Source organism: Artemia sp. Qi Xiang Cuo, chromosome 3, assembly GCF_049724085.1.
Source record: "Artemia sp. Qi Xiang Cuo chromosome 3, ASM4972408v1, whole genome shotgun sequence".
In the NCBI taxonomy this organism is placed as follows: Eukaryota; Metazoa; Arthropoda; class Branchiopoda; order Anostraca; family Artemiidae; genus Artemia; species Artemia sp. Qi Xiang Cuo.
The window spans coordinates 56,923,050-56,944,919 of NC_142796.1; the positions used below are offsets into that span (position 1 = coordinate 56,923,050).

Below are 21,870 nucleotides of genomic sequence, written 5' to 3' on the forward strand. Positions count from 1 at the left end.
TGAAAAGTAAGGGGGAGGCGGGATTCTTTGTGCAGACATGTATACCCTTTGACAAGAAAACTAATGTGGTCATTCCGACACGCAACACTGAAGTTTAGTGTTTGGTTAGCTTTTAATTATATCATACTTATGGCTGACTATTTTTAGATCTATATTTTAAATCATTATATCGGATTTGATGCAGCGGGGGTACTCATTTTTCTTCTGTAAAAAGGGGAATCGTTTTTCCATACTAAATTTTTTCTTCTTTTTAAGGATAATTTTGAAGAATGCCTGCCTCCCCCTTAAAAGAGATCTAAGGCTAATGGCGCTACTCCAATGCAACAACTGGAGATAGCTGAGCCATCCAGGGCCATGCGAATACAGTCTGGTCAAAAACCGAAAAGAGAATAGGCGGCTGCTCACAAGATGGTGAACCCCGCTGGCTCATCTGTACAAGCCAGTGACATCGCCACCGTCACCACATATATGCAAGAAACAGATATCACCGCCCCATTTATCTCCCATCATGCTTTGCCAGGACCATCTGGCACACAAGTGCAGTCTGAATTTTAAAATGTATATTTTTTTAGCTAATGTACTTTAAGTTACTTCTATTACAAATACTAGATTTGTAAACTGGTGGATTGTAGGAAAAGGAATCTGCTTCTAGTCTGATCGCTATTTTTTATGGATGGCTAGATTTGTTGGATAAAGAGTCAGTTTTTTTTAATGAGGTATTAAGACAATTATTGAGTTGATTTTTTTTACAGTATTTTATTGCTATTAGTCAAACATTGCGATGTGTGTGCGCGTGTGTGTGCATGCTTTTGTGTATGAGCATGTACGTGTGTAAGTGTGTGTGTGTGTGTGTGTGTGAACGTCTTTGCGTGTGTGCGTGCGCGTGTGTACGCGTGCGTATGTGTGTGTGTGCGCGTGTGTTTTTGAGCATGTACGTGTGTGTGTGTGTGTGTGTGTGTGCGTGTGTGTGTGAAGGTGTGTGTGTGTATGCGTGTGAGCGTGTACGTGTGTGTGTGTGTGTGTGTGTGTGAACGTGTTTGCGTGTGTGCGTGTGCGTGTGTGCGCGTTTGTATGTGTGTGTGTGTGCGCGTGTGTGTGTGTGAGCTTGAACGTATGTGTGTGTGTGTGTGAACGTGTGTGTGTGTGCGTGTGAGCGTGTGCTTGTGTGCTTGTGCGTGTGTGCGTGTGCGTATGTGTGTGTGCGTATGTGTGTGTGTGCGCGTGTGTATGTGTCTGTGTGTGAGCGTGTACATGTGTGTGTGTGTGAGAGCGTGTACATGTGTGTGTGTGTGAACGTGTGCGTGAGTGCTATTAACAAAATTTGTAATTTATTATGCACTTGTTTTAAGAATAATGCTATAAGCAAAAATTTGTAATTTATTATGCATTTGTTTGATAAATACGAATCCAATTAAGAAAAAAAACAGCATTTGTTTGATAAATAATATGAATACAAATCCGACTAAGAAACAAATAAATAGTGTGCTATAGTTGTGATAAAACTTTCCTCAAAGAAAAAAACTCAATCCATTCACTTTAATTTCAGGGGGAAGCTACAAAAACAACTGCCTTCCCTGGCCCAGGATTTTAAAATATCATGCGTAATTGTCCACTGTCACCGGATGATGTTAGTGAAGGTACGTCGTTTACTATTCCCCCGGATTTTCAATTTACAACTGAAGAAAAAGATAGCCTTATGGAAATTGTTGGATCTAATGTTTCCGGGGACATTTTTGACGATGATTTTACTATTAGTGAATTGGGTCCCATGCAAATAGGTGCAGGACATGAAAATAGCGTCGCGTCCCCGGAACTACGTGAATTTAATTTGTTGGAATCTGCTCTAGGTCACTTGCAAACACATAGATAGATTTTAATCCCCCCGAAGAAAACCTGGCAGACGGGGGTGTCATTTTAACACACCCTGTAAATATTCTTCATACCTACATCGACTGAATTCGAGAACTTATTGAGATTCAGATTCATAAATGGGGGGTCAGGGGGGGATTAAAGCATTGGTAAATCAAAAAGTTTATTTACAAAAGGGGACATCTGGGGACATTTTTTATTTTAATTTTTCAACTGGCAACCAAACTTTTCACCCTGGTCTAAATGAATTTGAGGGTAACTTTTTCAATTGGGTTAATAAATTAATATGAACTTTGGACACATTTAACGAGAGGAGAAGCGGGTCCACAATTTTATACATTGAAAATATGGATCTGAATCTCAGTAGATTTAAAAAAACTTTATTTTAAGGGGAGGACGGGGTAAAAAAAATAAAATGCCACCCAGATTTGTCGGCTACCAAAGGGGTTCCGGGTTTCAGATTTGACACAGGGCTGCAATGCTTTAAATATAGATTTTTAGCTGCAGCCCATAAAACATTGAAAGATGAGTCAATAATAAAAAATCTCGACAAACTTGCACGTAACGGTGGAGAAAATTTCCCTAAAGTAAATTTTGATTGTTTAGAAGGAAAATATCCGGTGTCCTTAAAAGAAATAACTATATTTGAAAAAGCAAACGGAAATCTCGGGATGGAGGTGGTTGTTCTCCAGTATGACACAGAATTTGTAAATGGGGGAAAGAAACCAAATAAAAAAGGGGTTTTATATTCAGTTAGGACACCGTTGGTAGATAATGTTAAAAATTAGGTTTGGGTTCTCTATGAGCCTCCCAAAGATGTAAATTCCTATGGTCATTTTTTCCCCGTTACGGCAATAAGTCGACTCTTATCCCAAGGCATGAACAAAGGAGAATGTCACTATTGCCCCATGTGCCTTTCCTCATCTATATCTGAACGAACATTCACGGATCACATGAGATATTGCAAAATTCATGGCAATCAAAGAATAGAAATACCGGCAGAAGGCAAAGATACTTTACAATTTAAAAACTTCCAAAATTCCCTGCTATAGGTTGATAAAGTATCTTTGGATTGTGAATCAAGACTGATGGAGGTATCAGATCCATCAAGGCCATATATAGTCTAGGAACACAAACTAGTTGCGTGTTCCTATGCGCATGCCCGTCGCGATTCCAATAATAAAATGCAATTGCAAGAGTTTTTTTTACAATGGATGAGGAGGGTAGCATGGAGAAGTTATTGATCTCTTTAATAAAAACAGCGAACGGTGCAATTTCACGATTGTGTCACACCAACTACCCAATACCATTATCAGATAAAGAGCAACGGAAGCTAGAAAAGGGAACAGGTTTTTAGGATTTTAGGAATGTTCTCGCCCCTAAAGACACTGTACAGGATCAAATCCATCTCACTGACCTCAATTCAACGGGGAAAAATAATTCTCATGAGTGGGCTCACAATTCATGTGATTTAAAAATTAAACATTAGCTCTTTCTTCCGGTTTTTATACATAATTCTAACTACGATCTGATGTATGTGCTACCAGCAATAGCACATCTTCAAAGAAGTGGACAAGTGGATGATGCATGGGTGATAGAAAGCTTTTCCTACAAAATCATTCCTAAATCATCGGAAAAGTTGCTTGTTTTGGAATTTATGTGGAGATATGTTGAAGACGACATTGAGTATATGAATAAAATTCGCTTTTAAGATTCCCACAGTTTTTCCCTAAATCATTGAGCGAATTAATTCAAGTGCAGAAAAACGATGACGGCTGTAACGCTTTCCCCCTTCTCAAGCAACAATTTCCAAATGATTTATATGATTTGTTGACGGTCAAGGGCATATATCCTTATGATTATTACTGTTCCATGTCGAGATTCACCGAGGAAACTATTCCATAGATCGAATCGTTTTACGACAGTCTACACGATCGTAGGTGCACTCCTGATAAATACAGTTTTGCTAAAAAAGTGTGGGCAGAGGGAGGTTGTAAAAATGGGTTTGACTACCGCAAGCTGCATTTGTCGAGTGATGTGTTAACTTTGTGAGACATTATGTGTAAAAATACGGACAAAATATATGGGGAATTTAATCTTGATTTAGGATACTATTTTTCATCTCCTCATCTGGTAATGGACCTCATCCTAAAAATTAGCGGGGAAAAAATCGGGCTGATCACCGACATTGATCAGCACCTGTTCATCGAGAGGTCAATGAGGGGTGGATACGTTTTTCACGGGGATCGTATCTTGGAAACTGATCCAACTGGAGAGAAGACGGGGACAAAATCAGATGCAGTTTTCCTTGATATGAATTCTCTCTCCTCTCGGCCAGGTCCTATTATGCACACCTTGCGATGACTATAAATGGCTCAATGACCCTCAAGCCTCCAATTTCCCCAACATTGATAGTGTTGAGGAGAATGGGCAGGTTGGATGGTTCTTTTTGAAATTGATGGGGAGATACCAGTTGAGCTTCACGATTCGGCAAAGGATTTTGTTTTTCCATGCATCAATAGACCTGTGACTAGGGACTCTTTGAGCCTCCGCAACAGACGTTTGGTCAAAGTGGACGGATTGCAATGGTCACCTTAAAAACAAAAACTTATTGCTGACCTTTTGCCGAAGAAAAATATTGTTGTACATCATGTGGCTTTAAAATGGATGTGCAACAACAGTTTCAAAGTCACAAAGGTTCATAGAGCCCTCAAGTTTAGTCAAAAACCCTATCTGAAAATGTTTGTTGACACTTTTGTCAAGAAACGTTCTGAAGCGCAGAGAAAAGCCGAAAAAGAAATCTATAAGCTCATTTTAAATTTGGCTTTTGGTGAAATGTGCGAAAGTGTTTGCAATAGAAATCGTTGTGACGTCGTGACCGATCCCAAACAATGTGCTCGAATTATTGCCGATCCGAATTACACTTCCTTTACAATTATTGGCCCGGAAATGGTACTATTGAATAGGAAAAAAGAAGCACTTTCCTGAATAAAAATTTTGCTGCAGGCAGTGCGATCTTGGAGATCACTAAAAAGATCATGTTGGAATTCTACTTTAATGTGGCTAGGGTACAGTGGCCGGAGAAGGGGTAAGTAGAGGTCTGCTACGGGGACACAGATTCTCTACTGCGAAAAGTAAAAAGCCCAAACCTTCTTGATGATTTGGCGCACGGTGAAATCATCAGCTTGCGGATGGACTACACCAATTGGAGTAGGCTTTACTCAGAGCTAGTGAAACGTCGGGCGTCAAATCAGCTTTTATTTTTTAAATCAGAAACGGGAAGCGACATGATTTCCCGTGGTATGTTTGTGAGTCCGAAGGTGTACTTTATACAGACACACGACAAGGAAATAAATAAACGTTGCAAAGGAGTACCCACGCGCTATGTGGATAAGAATTTCGACATAGATATCTATAGGAATTGTATTGTGAAAATACAATTCCACGAGCAAAATTGCTCGCAATTCGTTCACTGAACTACAGGAACTTCACTGTAAATATAGAAAAAATTGCCATGAGTACCATTTCCGACAAGATCTATGTTTGTCTAGTGACTATCCTCCCCCTGGGGCACTATTTAACTTCCGACCGAGCCGAATGTGTTAGCCATAGGGAAAGTCTCGGTTTGAGTAAAGTCCAAGGAATTTGCCAAAACTTTGGGAGGAGGGCCTCGCGGCCCGTGGGGGGGGGGGGGTGCCCGGCTGGCCACCAGGGGGGGGGGGCGCCGCCACTACCAAAGTTATCTTTTTTTACTTAGAGCAGATTTTTTTGTGCTTTTGTAAATATACATGTTGCATTCAAATTAAAAAAAATGATGTAAAAAGTGAAATTATTAAAAGTATATTTTTTTTTCATTAAATGTTTTGTTTTTTCATAAATAGAGTATATTTATTAAAGTGCTTTTTCTAGTGCATTTTTTTAAATGTTTTTTTTTATTATAAATAAATCTAAACATTTTTGCAATTTTTAAATTTTTAAATTTACGTGCGCGCGCGTACTTAACCTCGTCTAAATTAACCTTAAAAAATTAAATAAAGCTATGTCGACTTTGCATATGTCTTTCACTATGTATGCGCCGTCGCGGTGTACACTCCATGTCTTTCTTGGTTTTTGTGTCTAAATCTACGTATTTGTATGTGTCTTTATCTTTCTCACTCTTTTTGCGTGTGTGTCTGGGCGGGTGTTTGCTTATTCCAATGCATGTATGGCCACTCTAAGTGAACTTAAATTAACTCAACTTATTTTGAATATCTCTCTCACTATGACTGTGTGTCTGAGCGGGTGTAGTGCCATCTATAACCGGTCTAACCTAAATTCAACATACATTTGCTCTGATGAAATAGATTGTGTAGAACCAGAGTAATGGAAATCTGTTCATGATGAGAGCGAACGGTGAACAATTGCAGTATTTCCTGGGACCATTGTTCAATAGATTGAGCCAGATCATGAATAATCAGCCAAGAGTTTGGTTCAATAATTTTGAAAACATCAAGTCCCTGTATGAATTGTATCTGCACCAATCCCGCCGTGCCAATTGCTTTTATTTATAAAAACCGCCGTGCCAATTGCTTTTAGTAGATTTTCTTCGGCTTTTCCACAAACATTTTATCGCAATTTTTAATTATTTTAGTTAAGAGTTTTGTTTTGCCTGACATTGACGGGCCACACAGAAACGATCTGAATGGTGTTTTAAATTGATACATGTTCCCTTCAACAGTTCCCCTAGACAACTAACTGTAGACTATAGTTGTCCAATGACTAAATAATTTCCCTATTACTAGTCCGTTCAAGAGTAATCAGAAGAACAAAATGAGTACAGAATCATATTTCTTGTATTATAAAAAAACAGCACTTTACAGAAAACAAAGAAAAATACACGATTTTTTTATATTTATTTATAATAAAAAAAAATTAAAAAAAATGCACTAGAAAAAGCACTTTAATAACTATACTTTATTTGTAAAAAATAAAACATTTAATAAAAAAAAATACACTTTGAATAATATCACTTTTTTTACATCATTTTTTTTAATTTGAATGCAACATGTATATTTACAAACAAAAATCTGCTCTAAGTAAAAAAAGATAACTTTGGTAGTGGTGGCGCCCCCCCCCCCATTGGTGTCCAGACGGGCGCCCCCCCCCTCACCCCGGGCCGCGAGCCCCCCCCCCCCCAAAGGTTTTGGCAAATATATTGGACTTTACTCAAACCGAGACTTTCCCTATGACTAACACATTCGGCTCGGTCGGAAGTTAAATAGTGCCCCAGGGGGAGGGAAGGGTAGTCACACCGTCTAGACAAACATAGACCTTGTCGGAAATGGTACCCATGGCAATTTTTCCTATATTTACAGTGAAGTTCCTGTAGTTCAGTGAACGAATTGTCAGCAATTTTGCTCGTGGAATTGTATTTTCATCAATACAATTACTATAGATGTCCATGTCGAAATTCTTATCCACATAGCACGTGGGTACTCCTTTGCAACGTTTTTTGATTTTCTCGTCGTGTGTCTGAATAAAGTACACTTTCGGACTTACAAACATACCACGGGAAATCATGTCGCTTCCCGTTTCTGCTTGTAAAAATAAAAGCTGATTTGGCGCCCGACGTTTCAGTAGCTCTGGGTAAAGCCCACTCCAACTGGTGTAGTCCATCCACGAGCTGATGATTTCATCATGCGCCAAATCATCAAGTAGGTTTGGAGTTTTTACTTTTAGCAGTAGAGAATCTGTGTCCCCGTAGCAGACCTCTACTTGCCCCTTCTCCGGCCACTGTACCCTAGCTACATTGTAGTAGAATTCTAGCATGAGCTTTTTAGAGATCTCCAAGATCGCACTGCCTGCAGCAATATTTTTATTCAGGACAATGCTTCTTTTTTCCTATTCAATAGTGCCATGTCCGGGCCTATGATTGTAAAGGAAGTGTAATTTGAATTGGCAATAATTCGAGCACATTGTTTGGGATCGGTCACAACAATTCCTATTGCGAACACTCTCGCATATTTTACCAAAAGCCGAATTTAAAATGAGCTTATAGATTTCTTTTTCGGCTTTTGTCTGCGCTTCAGAACGTTTATTGACAAAAGTGTCAACAAACGTTTTCAGATAGGGTTTTTTACTGAACTGGAGGGCTCTATGAACCTTTGTGACATTGAAACTGTTGCTGCAAATCCATTTTAAAGCCACATGATGTACAACAATATTTTTCTTCGGCAGAAGGTCAGCAATAAGTTTTTGTTTTGAGGGTGACCAATGCAATCCGTCCACCTCGACCAAACGTCTGTTGCGGGGGTTCAAAGAGTCGCTAGTCACAGGTCTATTGATGTAGGGGAAAACAAAATCCTTAACTGAATCTTGAAGCTCAACTGGTATCTCCCCATTAATTTTAAAAAACCATCCAACCGGCCCATTCTTCTCAACACTGTCAATGTTGGGGAAATTGGAGGCTTGAGGGTCATTGAGCCATTTATCACAGGGTAGCGCATAATGGGACATGGACGAGGGGTAGAGAGAATTCATATCAAGGAAAACTGCATCCTATTTTGTCCCCGTCTTCTCTCCAGTTGGATCAGTTTCCAAGATACGATCTCCGTGAAAAATGTATCCAACCCTCATTGACCTCTCGATGAACAGGTGCCTATAGATGTCGGTGATCAGCCCGATTTTTTCCCCGCTAATTTTTAGTATGAGGCCCATTACCATATGAGGAGATGAAAAATAATATCCTAAATCAAGATTAAATTCCCCATAGATTTTGTCCGTATTTTTACACATAATGTCTAACAAAGTTAACACATCACTCGACAAATACAGCTTGCAGTAGTCAAACCCATTTTTACACCCTCCCTCTGCCCACACTTTTTTAGCAAAACTGTATTCATCGGGGGTGCACCTACGATCGTGTAGACTGTCATGAAGCGAATCGATCAAGGGAATAGTGTTCTCGGTATATCTCGACATGGAACAATAATAATCATAAGGATATATGCCCTTGACCGTCAAAAAATCATATAAATCATGTGGAAATTGTTGCTTGAGAAGAGGGAAAGCGTTGCAGCCGTCATCGTTTTTCTACACTTGAATTAATTCGCTCAATGATTTAGGGAAAAAACTTTAGGAATCTAAAAAGTGAATTTTATTCGTGTACTCAATGTCGTCTTCAACATATCTCCACATAAATTCCAAAACAAGCAACTTTTCCGATGATTTAGGAATGATTTTGTAGGAAAAGATGTCTATCACCCATGCATCATCCACTGTTCCTTTGTTTGAAGATGTGCCATTGCTGGTAGCACATACTTCATATCGTAGTTATAATTATGTATAAAAACCGGAAGATAGAGTTGCTGTTTAATTTTTAAATTAGATTAATTGTGAGCCCACCCCCGAAAGTTACTTTTCCCCGTTGAATTGAGGTCAATAAGATGATTGTGATCCTGGACCGCGTCTTTTGGGGCAAGAGCACCCCTAAAAACCCAACAAATTGTCCCCTTTTCTAGTGTCAGTTGCTTCTTATCTGATAATGACATTGGGCAGTTGGTGTGACGCAATCGTGAAATTCCACTGTTCGCTGTTTTTATTATAGACACCAATAACTTCTCCATGCTACCCTCCTCATCCATAGTAAAAAAAAAAACTCTTGCAATTGCATTTTATTATTGGAATCGCGACGGATATGCGCCTAGGAACACGCAACTAGTTTGTGTTCCTAGACTATATTTGGCCTTGATGGGTCTGATACCTCCGCCAGTCTTGATTCACAGTCCAATGATACTTTATCAAGCTGTAGACGGGTATTTCGGAAGTTTTTAAATTATTAAGTATCTTTGCCTTCTGCCAGCATTTCTATTCTTTGATTGCCATGAATTTTGCAATAGATTATTCGATCTGAGAATGTTCTCTCAGATCTAAATGAGGAAAGACACTTGGGGCAATAGTGACATTCTCCTTTGTTCTTGCCTTGGGATAAGATTTGACTTATTGCCGTAACGGGAAGAAAATGACCATAGGAGTTTACATCTTTGGGAGGCTCATAGACAACCCAAACCCAATTTTTAACATTATCTACCAACGGTGTCCTAACTGAATATAAAATCCCTTTTTTATTTGGTTTCTTTCCCCCATTTACAAATTCCGTGTCATACTGGAGAAAAACCACCCCCAACCCAAGATTTTCGTTTGCTTTTCCAAATCTAGTTATTTCTTTTAAGGACACCGGATACTTTCCTTCTAAACAATCACAATTCACTTTAGGGAAATTGTCTCCACCGTTACGTGAGGGTCTGTCGAGATTTTTTATTGTTGACTCATCTTTCAATGTTTTATGGGCTGCAGCTAAAAATGCATATTTAAAGCATTGCAGCCCTGTTTCAAATCTGAAACCCTGAACCCCTTTTGTAGCCGACAAATCTGGGTGGCATTTTATTTTGTTACCCCGCCCTCCCCTTAAAATAAGTTATTTTTAAATCTATTGAGATTCAGATCCATATATTCAATGTATAAAATTGTGGACCCGCTTCCCCTCTCGTTGAACGGGTCCAAAGTTAATATTAATTTATTAACACAATTGAAAAAGTTACCCTCAAATTCATTTAGACCAGGGTAAAAAGTTTGGTTGCCAGTTGAAAAATGAAAATAAAAAATGTCCCCAGATGTCCCCTTTTGTAAATAAACTTTTTGATTTACCGATGCTTTAATCCCTCGCTGACCCCCCCCCCCCCAATTATGAATTTGAATCTCAATAAGTGCTCGAATTTAGTTAATGTGGGTATGAAGAACATTTACATGGTCTATTAATATGACACTCCCGTATACCAAGTTTTCCCCGGGAGGATTAAAATCTATCCTATGTGTTTGCAAGTGACCTAGAGCAGATTCCAACAAATTAAGTTGACGTAGATCCTGGGACGCGACGCTATTTTCATGTCCTGCACCTATTTGTAAGGGACCCAATTCACTAATAGTAAAGTCATCGTCAAAAATGTCCCCGGAAACATTAGATCCAACAATTTCCATAAGGCTATCCATTTCTTCCGTTGTAAATTGAAAATCCGGGGGAATAGTAAACGACGTACCTTCACTAACATCATCCGGCGACAGTGGACAATTACCCATGATATTTTGAAGTCATGGGCCAAGGAAGGCAGTTGTTTTTGTTGGTTCCCCCTTAAACTAAAATTAATGGATTGAGTTTTTTCCTTTGAGGAAAGTTTTATGACAATTATAGCACACTATTTATTTTTTTCTCAGTCGGATTTGTATTCATATTATTTATCAAACAAATGCTGTTTTTTTCTTAATTGGATTCGTATTTATAAAACAAATGCATAATAATTACAAATTTTTGCTTATAGCATTATTCGTAAAACAAGTGCATAATAAATGACAAATTTTGTTAATAGCACACACGCACACATTCACAAACACAGACACGCACACACACACACACACACACACGTACAAGCTCACACACACACACATACGCACGCGCACACACACACATACGCACACAGACATACGCACACGCACACACGCACACACACACACGCAAACACGTTCACACACACACGCACGTACACACGTACACGCTCACACACACACACACATGCACACACACGCGCACACACATCGCAACGTTTGATTAATAGCAATAAAATACGGTAAAAAAAATCAACGCGCACACAAGCACACGCACACACGCAAACACGTTCACACAGACACACACACACACACACACACACACACACGTACACGCTCACACACACACACACACGCACACGTTCACACACACACGCACACACAAACATACACGTACATGCTCACACACACACACACGGGCGCACACACACATACGCACGCGCACACACACACACGCACACCCGCAAACACGTTCACACACACACACACACACACACACACACACACACACACACACACGCACACGCTCACACGCACACACACACACACTTTCACACACACACGCACACACACACACACACGTACATGCTCACACACACACACGGGCACACACAAACACATACGCACTCGCACACACGCGCACGAACACGCACACACACACACACACGTACATGCTCACACACACACACGGGCACACACAAACACATACGCACGCGCACACACGCGCACGCACACACGCAAACACTTTCACAAACACACACACACACACACGTACACACGTATACGCTCAAACACAAACGCATGCACACACACGCGCACGCTCATCGCAACGTTTGACTAATAGCAATAAAATACGGTAAAAAAAAATCAACTCAATAATTGTCTTAATACTTCATTAAAAAAAAACTAACGCTTTTTTCCTACAAATCTAGCCATCCATAAAAAATAGCGATCAGACTAGAAGCAGAATCGTTTTCCTACAAATCTACCCGTTTACAAATCTACTATTTGTAATAGCAATAAAGTAAAGGATATTAGGTAAAAATACATACATTTCCAAATTCAGACTGCCCTTGTGTGCCGGATGGTCCAGGAAAAGCATGAGGGGGGATAAATGGGTCGGTTATGTCCGTTTCTTGCATAGATGTGGTGGCTATGGTGATGTCACTGGCTTGCGAAGAAGAGTCAGCAGGCTTCTCCATCTTGTGAGCAGCCGCCCATTCTCTTCAGTTTTTGACCAGACTGTATTCGTGTGGTCCTGAATGGCTCAGCTATCTCCAGTTGTTGCATCGGAGTAGCGCCATTAGCCTTATCTCTCTTTTAAGGGGGAGGCAGGCATTCTTCAAAATTATCGTTAAAAAGAAGAAAAAATTTAGTATGGAAAAACGATTCCCCTTTTTACAGAAGAAAAATGAGTACCCTCGCTGCATCAAATCCAATATAATGATTTAAAATATAGATCTAAAAATAGTCAGCCATAAATATGGTATAATTTAAAGCTAACCAAACACCAAACTTCAGTGTTGCGTGTCGGAATGACCACATTAGTTTTCTTGTCAAAGGGTATACATGTCTGCACAAATAATCCCACCTCCCCCCTTACTGTTCATGCGAAGAAATAGTTTGTTTTTCACCTTACAACGAAGGTGTTAGAATTGATACATTGCCCCTTCCCCGCCTTATATTTTTATAAAAGCCTCTTAATCATCTATGAAATCCATTTGCTTTCATCAAATACATTTGAAAATAGAATACTCGTTTAATTTGACCAAAAACAATCTCTTTTTCAAACTGTCTTGAATTACACAAACGCATATGGCATTAATAATTTCTGATAACACGCATGCAAAAGGTTGTTTATGAAACCGTCCCTTCAGAGAAATACGGGAAAAAATTAGAAAACTTGACTTAGCAACATTTAGAGCAAGGCAGTTTGCATCAAACCAAAGAACAACTCTCTCAAAAAGGTCAACTAATTTGGGAAGCATCTCAGACTCAGTTCCTACTACAGTACCAATGGTACTGTCATCAGCAAAAGCAACGAGAGTGTCCATCTCCTGAGACAATGGATTTTTTTTTAGCATAGAAAGATTCAGGATGATATAGGCGACAGCACACTGTAGGTTTTTAAATCTTAATCGCAACTATAAGGTCATTACCATAAATCAAAACAGAATCGGTCCAAGAACAGAGCCTTGAAGAACACCAAACTCAACTTCAGACGAAAAGCGGGAAAGGGAGTCTACGGAGATAGTTCTACCTGACAAATAGGAATCAAACCAAGCATGAGCCTGTCCTCTTACACCATTGTGTGATAGCTTATTCAGCAGAATCTCATGAGTTAAAGAGTCAAAATCTTTACGGACATCTAGGAATATAGCTGCAGAAATCAAACCAGAGTCAAGCGCGATGCGGAGAAAATTTAAAAGAGTTACACACGCATGCTCCGTAGAATGTTTAGCTTGGAAGCCAAACTGAAAATCATGAAAAAATCTTTTAGCGTATAAAAAAGCAAGTAGACGGGAAAGCATGGCCTTTTAAAAGATTTTTCTAAAAATCGACAGCAAAGATATAGGACGATAATTGGCTGGATCACTTCTTGGTCCACCTTTATATAAAACAATTACTCTAGCTCACTTAAGAGAACTTGAGAAAATACCATTTTCAAAATAAAGATTTTTAAGTTTTGTCAATTGAGAGATAATTTAAGGAAGAACTAATTTATCTAGCATAGTTGGAATACAGTCAGGGCCAGACGAAGAAGAATCCTTCATGCTATTTACAATCCTGGCTACTTAAACAACAGAAACATGATATAACACCATCAATTTGAGACAAGGTGGGCTAGGATAGCATTTTTAATCTGGTTGTGACTGTGAATACTTGACTGAAGAAGCAGGGGTTTTCCCAATATTGTCAAAATAAGATGTAAATGCTTCTTGAACAGATGGAATACCCTCAACAACCACATCACCAACTACAAGAATTGGAGGGATAGAAGGAGCCTGAGAAGAACGCTTGAGGACGGAATGAATCACTTACCAGGTTTTTCGAATATCATTCCCACAATCCGAGAATTTTTTGGAATAATAAAGGAATTTAGCCTTCCGGCATAAAGAATTGAAAACATTCCTGTAGAGTTTGAATTGTTGAAGACGTGACGCATTCAAAGATGGCTTTGCTGACTTAAAAGCTTTCCAAAGATTATTTTTCTTCTCCAACTCTTTAGAAGACCAGGGGTCATCCATGGGTTAAGAGGAATAGATCTTTTTGACCTAGAAGTAGAGGGAGACAGAGCACATACGTCAAAAATAGACTCCTTCATTGACTCACAAAAGGAATCAAACTTTGAACAAAAATCATTATCCTCACCAAAAATATTCCATGTCTTCTCAGCTAAATGAGATCTAAGGCGGATCAATTCATTCAAACTAAACCTAAATGAAGCTGAAGCAGATGATAGATTGTCCCTATTCAATGTATTTTCAAGGATAAAATTGGAAAATACAGGAAATGGTCTGAAACATCACTCACTACAACAGAATTCTGGACCAAATTAAGAGACGAAAAAATATTATCAATTAAAGACGCTGACGTATCAGTTGCACGTGTCGGAATACAGGTTGTTGGTAGAACCCCAGCAGCGAGCATATTTGAGAGAAAATCCACCGTAGTAGGGGAAGCCATATAAATTAGATTTAAGTTAAAGTCTCCCATTATTACAAGTTCAAATGGACGTCTGCCTATTAAATCCAAGACCTCATCAAGGACCCGAAGAAAAGTAGGGACTGATCCACTGGGAGATCTAAAAACATTACCAATTATCAAAACCTTATTTTTTAATTTCAATAAACTGGGATTCAAAAACCCCTTCATCATTCCTTGACAGATCGCTTCGAACAGTATAGGGAAAAATGTCAGAAATATACATTACTAGTCCACCCTTTGCCATCCTTCTGCAATTTAGTCGCTCCATTCTGTAACCGGGTATATCTAAAAGCATTTCATTGCATAAAGTCTCAAAAAATCCGATAACATCGGGTCGCCCCTCAAAAACTATCTTCCTCAACTGATCAATCGATGAGCATAGACCCTGAGTATTAAGTTGAAGGACCGAAAAATGATCATCTCGTCTAGTAGCCCACTTTAAATCAGAAACATACTTACTATTAATTCATTGGGAAATATTTAGGGAATTTCTTTTAAATTGACCAATAGAATTATTGATAATACTAAAAACATCTAAGGGGTTTCTTTGTAATTCAAGTAAACACTCATAAAGGGAGTAATAATTCCAAGAGCCTGAGTTAGAAAAAATCACATAAGTTAAGGAGACTATATATCAAACCTGCACTGCAGCACACACAGAATAAAATAAATAAAAAAAAAATAACAAAGAGGCTATAAATAAAAAAAAAAAAAAAAAAAATAAAATCACAACAATCATACCAATACTGCAATACTGCAAGATACTAAACATACCTAAAAAAACGAAAACACACATACACAAAAAACAGCTTATTTATAAAAAAAAACAAAGAAAAAAAAAAACGAAAACAAACAAATCATAATTCCTAATACTAAATGCAATCAGCAATAGACCTTATTTTCTTGATTGCTGACCCTACACTAGGCTTTGTCAATATCTGACCCTGATCTGACCACACATTACGCGGACCGTAAATGTCTGTAGCCGCATTTAAAATGTCCCCGCGACGCTTTGTTAGGGAATACGGTATAAAAATACCAGTAGATGCAAGTCTAGCATTTGCTTTAAATCCTTTTCGGGCTACATCTTTGCTAGGAAATTTAACAATTATCGGAGAAACTCTAGTAGAACTTTCTTCAGTCTGTGGGGTCTGACTATTCAGGCGGAGATGGTATACATTGGTCAGATCAGAAGGCGAGAGTTCAGTCAGAGACATTTTGCTGTTCAGAATTTGAAATATTGCCGTGCGACTTTCCACACTTGATAACTGTTTGACCCCATGAAATACAAGTCTGTCGAGTAGGAACTCCTGATAAAAATAATTCAGCTTTGTTTCAATTCGAATTATTCTGTCCTCAAGGTTCTCAATTTGAGTTCTCAGACCCTTTAAAGCCTGCTCAATTTCTGCTAACTTTAGATTAAACTCGAGAGTGATTGCATCATGAACCTGGCTGATTATTAGTTCAGCAGGCTCTTTTATTGACCTTGAACCATTATACTTTTCAGTCACTTTCTGCGTAATATTTTCAAACAAATCACTTTTTGTCTTCTCTTGCTGGGCTTCAGTAGCAACTAATTGCTCATAAATTGAGGCAACGCTGGAAGAAACCAAGGTGGACACTACTTTACCTCTGGCTTTCAGGGCAAAAAATATCTTCGAAAAAGTGTAATAAGTTTCAGGAGTATCTGCAAGCTCGACAAATATTTTTTTAGCAGCAAGCGTGGATGAATCAGTCGTTTTAGGGCCGTATTTTGAAGATTTGCGTTAATTAGCCTGAATTAATCGTGATTTCCGTAGCAAAAAACGAGGTCTGTAGGCTACCCTTTAGAGTCCTTTCCATTCTGAATAACACTTACTGACCAAAGGAGATAGTTCTTGAATTTTGCCTGAGCAACATCAAACTGCTCAAAACGCTGCATAATTATTAAAAATCTGATTGGAATGAGCCACTAAACAAGACAAAAAGGCTTATCTTTGAGTGAGGGCCGAGCCTCACTAATGCATCCGCATGGATTTCAAATCCAACTTTTGCGAACTCGGGCCACCTGCCTTGGCTGCACGGTACTGACAGTACACGTTAATGTACACGCCTTAAAACTTCCAATTTTAGACTAAAATAGTCCTTCGAAATAAGATAAAATAATCAAATATAGTCAATAACAATCCAAAAATCCAAGTTATCAGCTATTATTATTATTATTATTATTTATTTTTAATCCACACTATACAGAGGTACAATACGTGGAGTAATCACGAGGAAAAACACAAAAAATGCGACACAAGACAATATATAAATCAAAAATTACCAAATTACAGTGTAACACAAAATAATTTAAAAGAACGAGAGCAAAAAAAAATAACATGAAAGGAGGGGGAAAAGAGGAAAAGAAAAAAAAAAAACTGACAACTTGCAGAATCTAATAAGCAGGCATTAATATTATCATTATTGGATTTTTACTCACTCTTTACAGATCTAAATTGTAGAATGGCCAAACAGAGAAAAACAACTAAACAAATAAAAGAAAAATAACTTACGACTGAAAAAACCTGATAAGGTGATGGTGCGGAGAAAAACGGATAAAAGCAGTATTTGAAAGTTTTCTGTGTAGTGCTTCCAGTTTTTCAGTAATATTAGGAACAAAAAATTTATTAATAATTACCCGGTTTTTGGTCCAAGGTGGAAGAAACAACAAAAATTTACAAAATCGAAAATAATTAATCCGGATTCTTTTTAACTCAGTTTTCTTCAGAAGGAGAAAAATTCCAGAAGCAAAAAGAATTGAATGGTCACAAAAAGTTGAGTAGAGCTTGGCTAACGCGAATTTATTATATTTACCTCTATAGGCAACAATCTTAGCATATCCTAATTTAATTTTCATATTAATATCTGAGACTGTGCGCTGGCGCAAGCTAGGAAGACTATTAGTAATAGAAATACCGAGCCATCGAAGAGAATCTATGAGAGGAATAGTAAAGCCACTACAGCGAAGGGAAGTACTAGAAATTTTATTAAAAGAAAGAAATTTGCATTTATCTACATTAAGAGAAAGGACTATGTTTGAAAAAGAAGTAGCTACACGAGAAACCATGTTAGATAAACCAGTTTTAGTACGGCTTATAAGAAGCAGATCATCAGCGTAAGCCAGGTAGGAAACATCAGAATAACCATAGAGATATGTAGCCGAAATATTTGCCAGAACACCTGAAATACACAAATTAAAAAGGGTCGGAGATAAAACTCCACCTTGCCTTAAACCTCTTTTTAATTTAATATTAGATGCAGGCACAGATTTCAGCCGAAGAAAAGAATTAGAGTACCAGTACCGAAGAAGCAAAATAACTGATAGATTGACACCGTAACAACGAAGAGCAGAAAAAAGCTGACTATGACATACACTATCAAAAGCTTTTGATAGATCTAAAGTACAAAGATATATACTCCTTCCCTTAGAAGAATCTTCAAGGAGCAAAGAAGATAATACACGATGTGCGTGTTGACAACCTACTCCGGGCTTAAAGCCAAACTGGTTGTCTCTCTCAAGCATATTATTAGTCACAAAAGATATTAAAACATGCTCAAGAACTTTACTAAAAGTGCAAGAGACAGTAATAGGTCGGTAAGAAGAGCAAATAAAAGGAGAATTCCCCTTCTTTAAAATTGAAGAGACAGTACCACACAAAAAACTCTCCGGTACACTAGAAGTACAAATACACATCTGGAGAAGTAGGTGTATATGGTTAATAAGGGGGAGCAATCTAATAAAAGGTGAAATCTAGATACACCATCATTATCAACATTATCTGATTTAAGTTTCTTAATTGCTTCAATTACGGATGAAAGAGAAATAGGAACACAGAGACGCTGAGATAGAGGGGTACTAAAAATAGCAGAAAGAGAATGAGAATAAAAAGAATGCAAACGGTAATTAACATTATAAAAAATAGACGATTAATGGTCATGCCAAGCAGATGTAGGAAGACAATCACTATTTGGTACATCACTTCTAATCGACTCAGAATTAATAACTTTTCGCCATTCTCTCTTTGACACAGGAAAATCCATACCACGATAACACATAGACTTAAGATATTTTTTATATTCCCTGCGGGTCTTACGCTTAAGGTCAGAAACAATACCACAGGACAGTCTATCAAACTCATTCAAAACTTTTAACCAAAACTTAGCTTTATTTTTCAAAGTTTTTAAATTAGGATCTAAAGACCAAATAGGTTTTTGCGTACCACGTCTAACACGTTGCAGCGGCACTGCAACTGCCTCGGCATCTTTTAAACATTTAATTATTTGATTATATTAGCAATCCAGGTCCTTTTTTGCAATTCCCGTGTATAGAGCTCTGAAGCAGATGATAGGGAACTCGTATAGCAGTCAGCAGCCTTGTTAGTGTAAACGCATAAAGAGGAACATCAGCTTTCTTCCAATTACTTTTTTCAAACCATTTTGAAGACTGGGGTACTTTGCAGAAACTAGCAGGGTTTAAATTCAGCGTAAGAGTAAGTGAGATAGGGAGATGGTCTAAGTCTTGTTCTTCAGCATGTACAAACACTATTGATGTAATAATACTAGGTGAGCAAATAATGTGGTCAATATTGCTCTTACTGCCTGAATGGTGAATATAAGAATACGGATGAGTTTTGGGTATAATATGATAAGATGGAAGGCAATCCAACAACAAATTACATCTCACTGATGAGTTATTTATATCCGTATTGAGGTCACCAATGATCATATAATCTAGAGAAATAGAAAGAATTTTTTCCACTAGAAACTTCAACGTGTTACAGGCTTTAGCAAATCTAGCCATCGATCTAGAGGAACGGTCATCATAACGGCAATACAATAAACAGCTGATTTATCTTGATGCACTCAATCGCAATTGCGCAATATAACAAAGCATAAAAGTTAATCCGATTGGCTTCAAAAAACTAGTTCTTTCCAGTTCAGAGACTGAAATATAACTGATGAATAGATTGTTGCTTTATCTTAAAAGGGATTGATCCTAAAAGGGATTGATAATATTTTGATTCTGTAAGAGTCGTGCTTAATTGGTTTGCTTTTGCCGGATAAAAGCTCCTGTATTATTTCGTTTTTTTTGTAAAGCGCTAGATTTGTATAAGCATAAAAGTATAGTGAAACATAATTAATTGGTTTGTGTGTACTAGTAATACCTGTCATTTTCAATACCCGTCAGGAAAAAAATAATGAAAGTTAATGTAGGTAATAAATTTCTTGTGAAACGAATTTCCCCTTTTTCTTTGAGGTTTAAGAATCTGTACCTGGGAATGAACAATTTAAATGAAGAATATAATTAGTGTTGTGTACAAAATCTATATGGATGTGGCAGTTTAAGATTTTGTGGTACTGAAAATGGTCCTCTATGTTTTAGAGACTATTAGAGATCAGTAACATATATAAATTCACCAAATCATGTAGATTGGGATGGAGGAGGAGCGTGCATAGCTCTGTTGGCCTCATACGGCTTGGTGCCCCAGTGAGTTGTTGGTAGTAGTAGTAAACATGTAAATGCCGATAGGAAGCATAACCCCACCTAAAGCAAAAAGTTAAAAATACATCCAGTGATAATATCATAGACATTTTCCACCTATGCAGTTTCACGCTTGAATTCGATTTACTTTGGACGAAAGGTTTATAATGGTCCCAAACAATTCTACTCCTTGCTGAAGTATTTTCACTTACTTTTTGGTAGGTTGGGATTGATGCTGCACTCCTGAAGATATTAGTACATTCATGGCAACAGGCAAAATCTATATTTTCAAATGCTATGTTTTGCATTTTCAATTGAAAATATGCAATCCATTAAAGTGAACTTTGCTGCGTGAGGCTCATATAATGAGGGCAAAAGTGTTAATACTATGGCGTTTAGTTTAAAGCATAAAATTTAAACGAATCATTCTTATGAATCTTACCTGTTTGAACTGGTCTTTATACCCTGAGAAAACTTGAATATTGCATAAGCCTAGGTAAAGATTTCGGTTAACACACCCAGTCTACGTCGCAAATATTTTACTAGTTATACATTTTAATTATTTCGTGCTTTAATACTTAGTCATTTCCTACGGATGTCTTGTATGGTTAAAAAAATTGTTATATTCAATATGAAGTTGCTGCTTTGAAAGAGGTTTGCAATGTGTCTTTTGGTCAACAACAAATGTGGAGCAGTGAATAGCAAAGAAAAATGAATTTAGGTAAACTGCCAGCTATTGTTAGTGGTTAATGAAGATTTTTGTCAAAATCTCATATGCTCACACCAATTATTTCAGATAGGATAGGGTGGATATTAAGATTTCAAATTCTCTAGAATTCCTAGGCGTCTCCTGGATACACATTCCATGTTGAAACCCCAAAAACTGCTGGCTGAAAATCAAGTCTTGACAACAGTAGTGTGCAAAAGTAATGTTGGTAATATCAAGTCATCTACCATTATCTTTCTCCATCCCAAGAACCCCACGCAGCAGCTTCAGACCATCTTGGGCAGGCAACCCTCTTCCCTCAATAGAGAGGGAAGAATCACCCTCGCAATGGATTAGTGCAACTTAAGCATATAAATACAGAATCAAAGGGGTGTGCCACTATCGCTTTCTTCAAGAATGTTGTTCAAGCCAAGGAACTGTAAGTCTCCTGTATGAGGTTTTCGGCTAAGGCAAGTCAAATAGTGTACTTTTTGTTTTAATCCGATTCAATCGAAAACACATTAATTGTTTTAATAAATATAATAAGAAATAGCAGGTAACAGTAAGAAAATTTCGTAAGTTATTTGTACTTATTTTTTCTTTCACTTCCAATTCATTCGGGTTGAGAAAATGAGGCCTACTGTACTTTTGTGCTTTAACCCTT

General features: G+C 37.9%; 1 protein-coding gene across 1 annotated transcript in view; it reads right to left on the reverse strand.

Moving 5' to 3' along the window:
* LOC148954319 (uncharacterized) overlaps positions 1–20,808 on the reverse strand; it is a 163,025-nt gene extending 142,217 nt beyond the window's left edge. Inside the window, exons 1-3 of the mRNA XM_089086237.1 lie at positions 20,713–20,808; positions 15,910–16,649; positions 14,821–15,091 (exon numbers count right to left, since the gene is read on the reverse strand). Coding sequence (XP_088942363.1) covers positions 14,821–15,091; positions 15,910–16,649; positions 20,713–20,808 — 1,107 coding nt within the window. The remainder of the gene's footprint in view (positions 1–14,820; positions 15,092–15,909; positions 16,650–20,712) is intronic.
* Between the last annotated feature and the right edge of the window lie 1,062 nt (positions 20,809–21,870).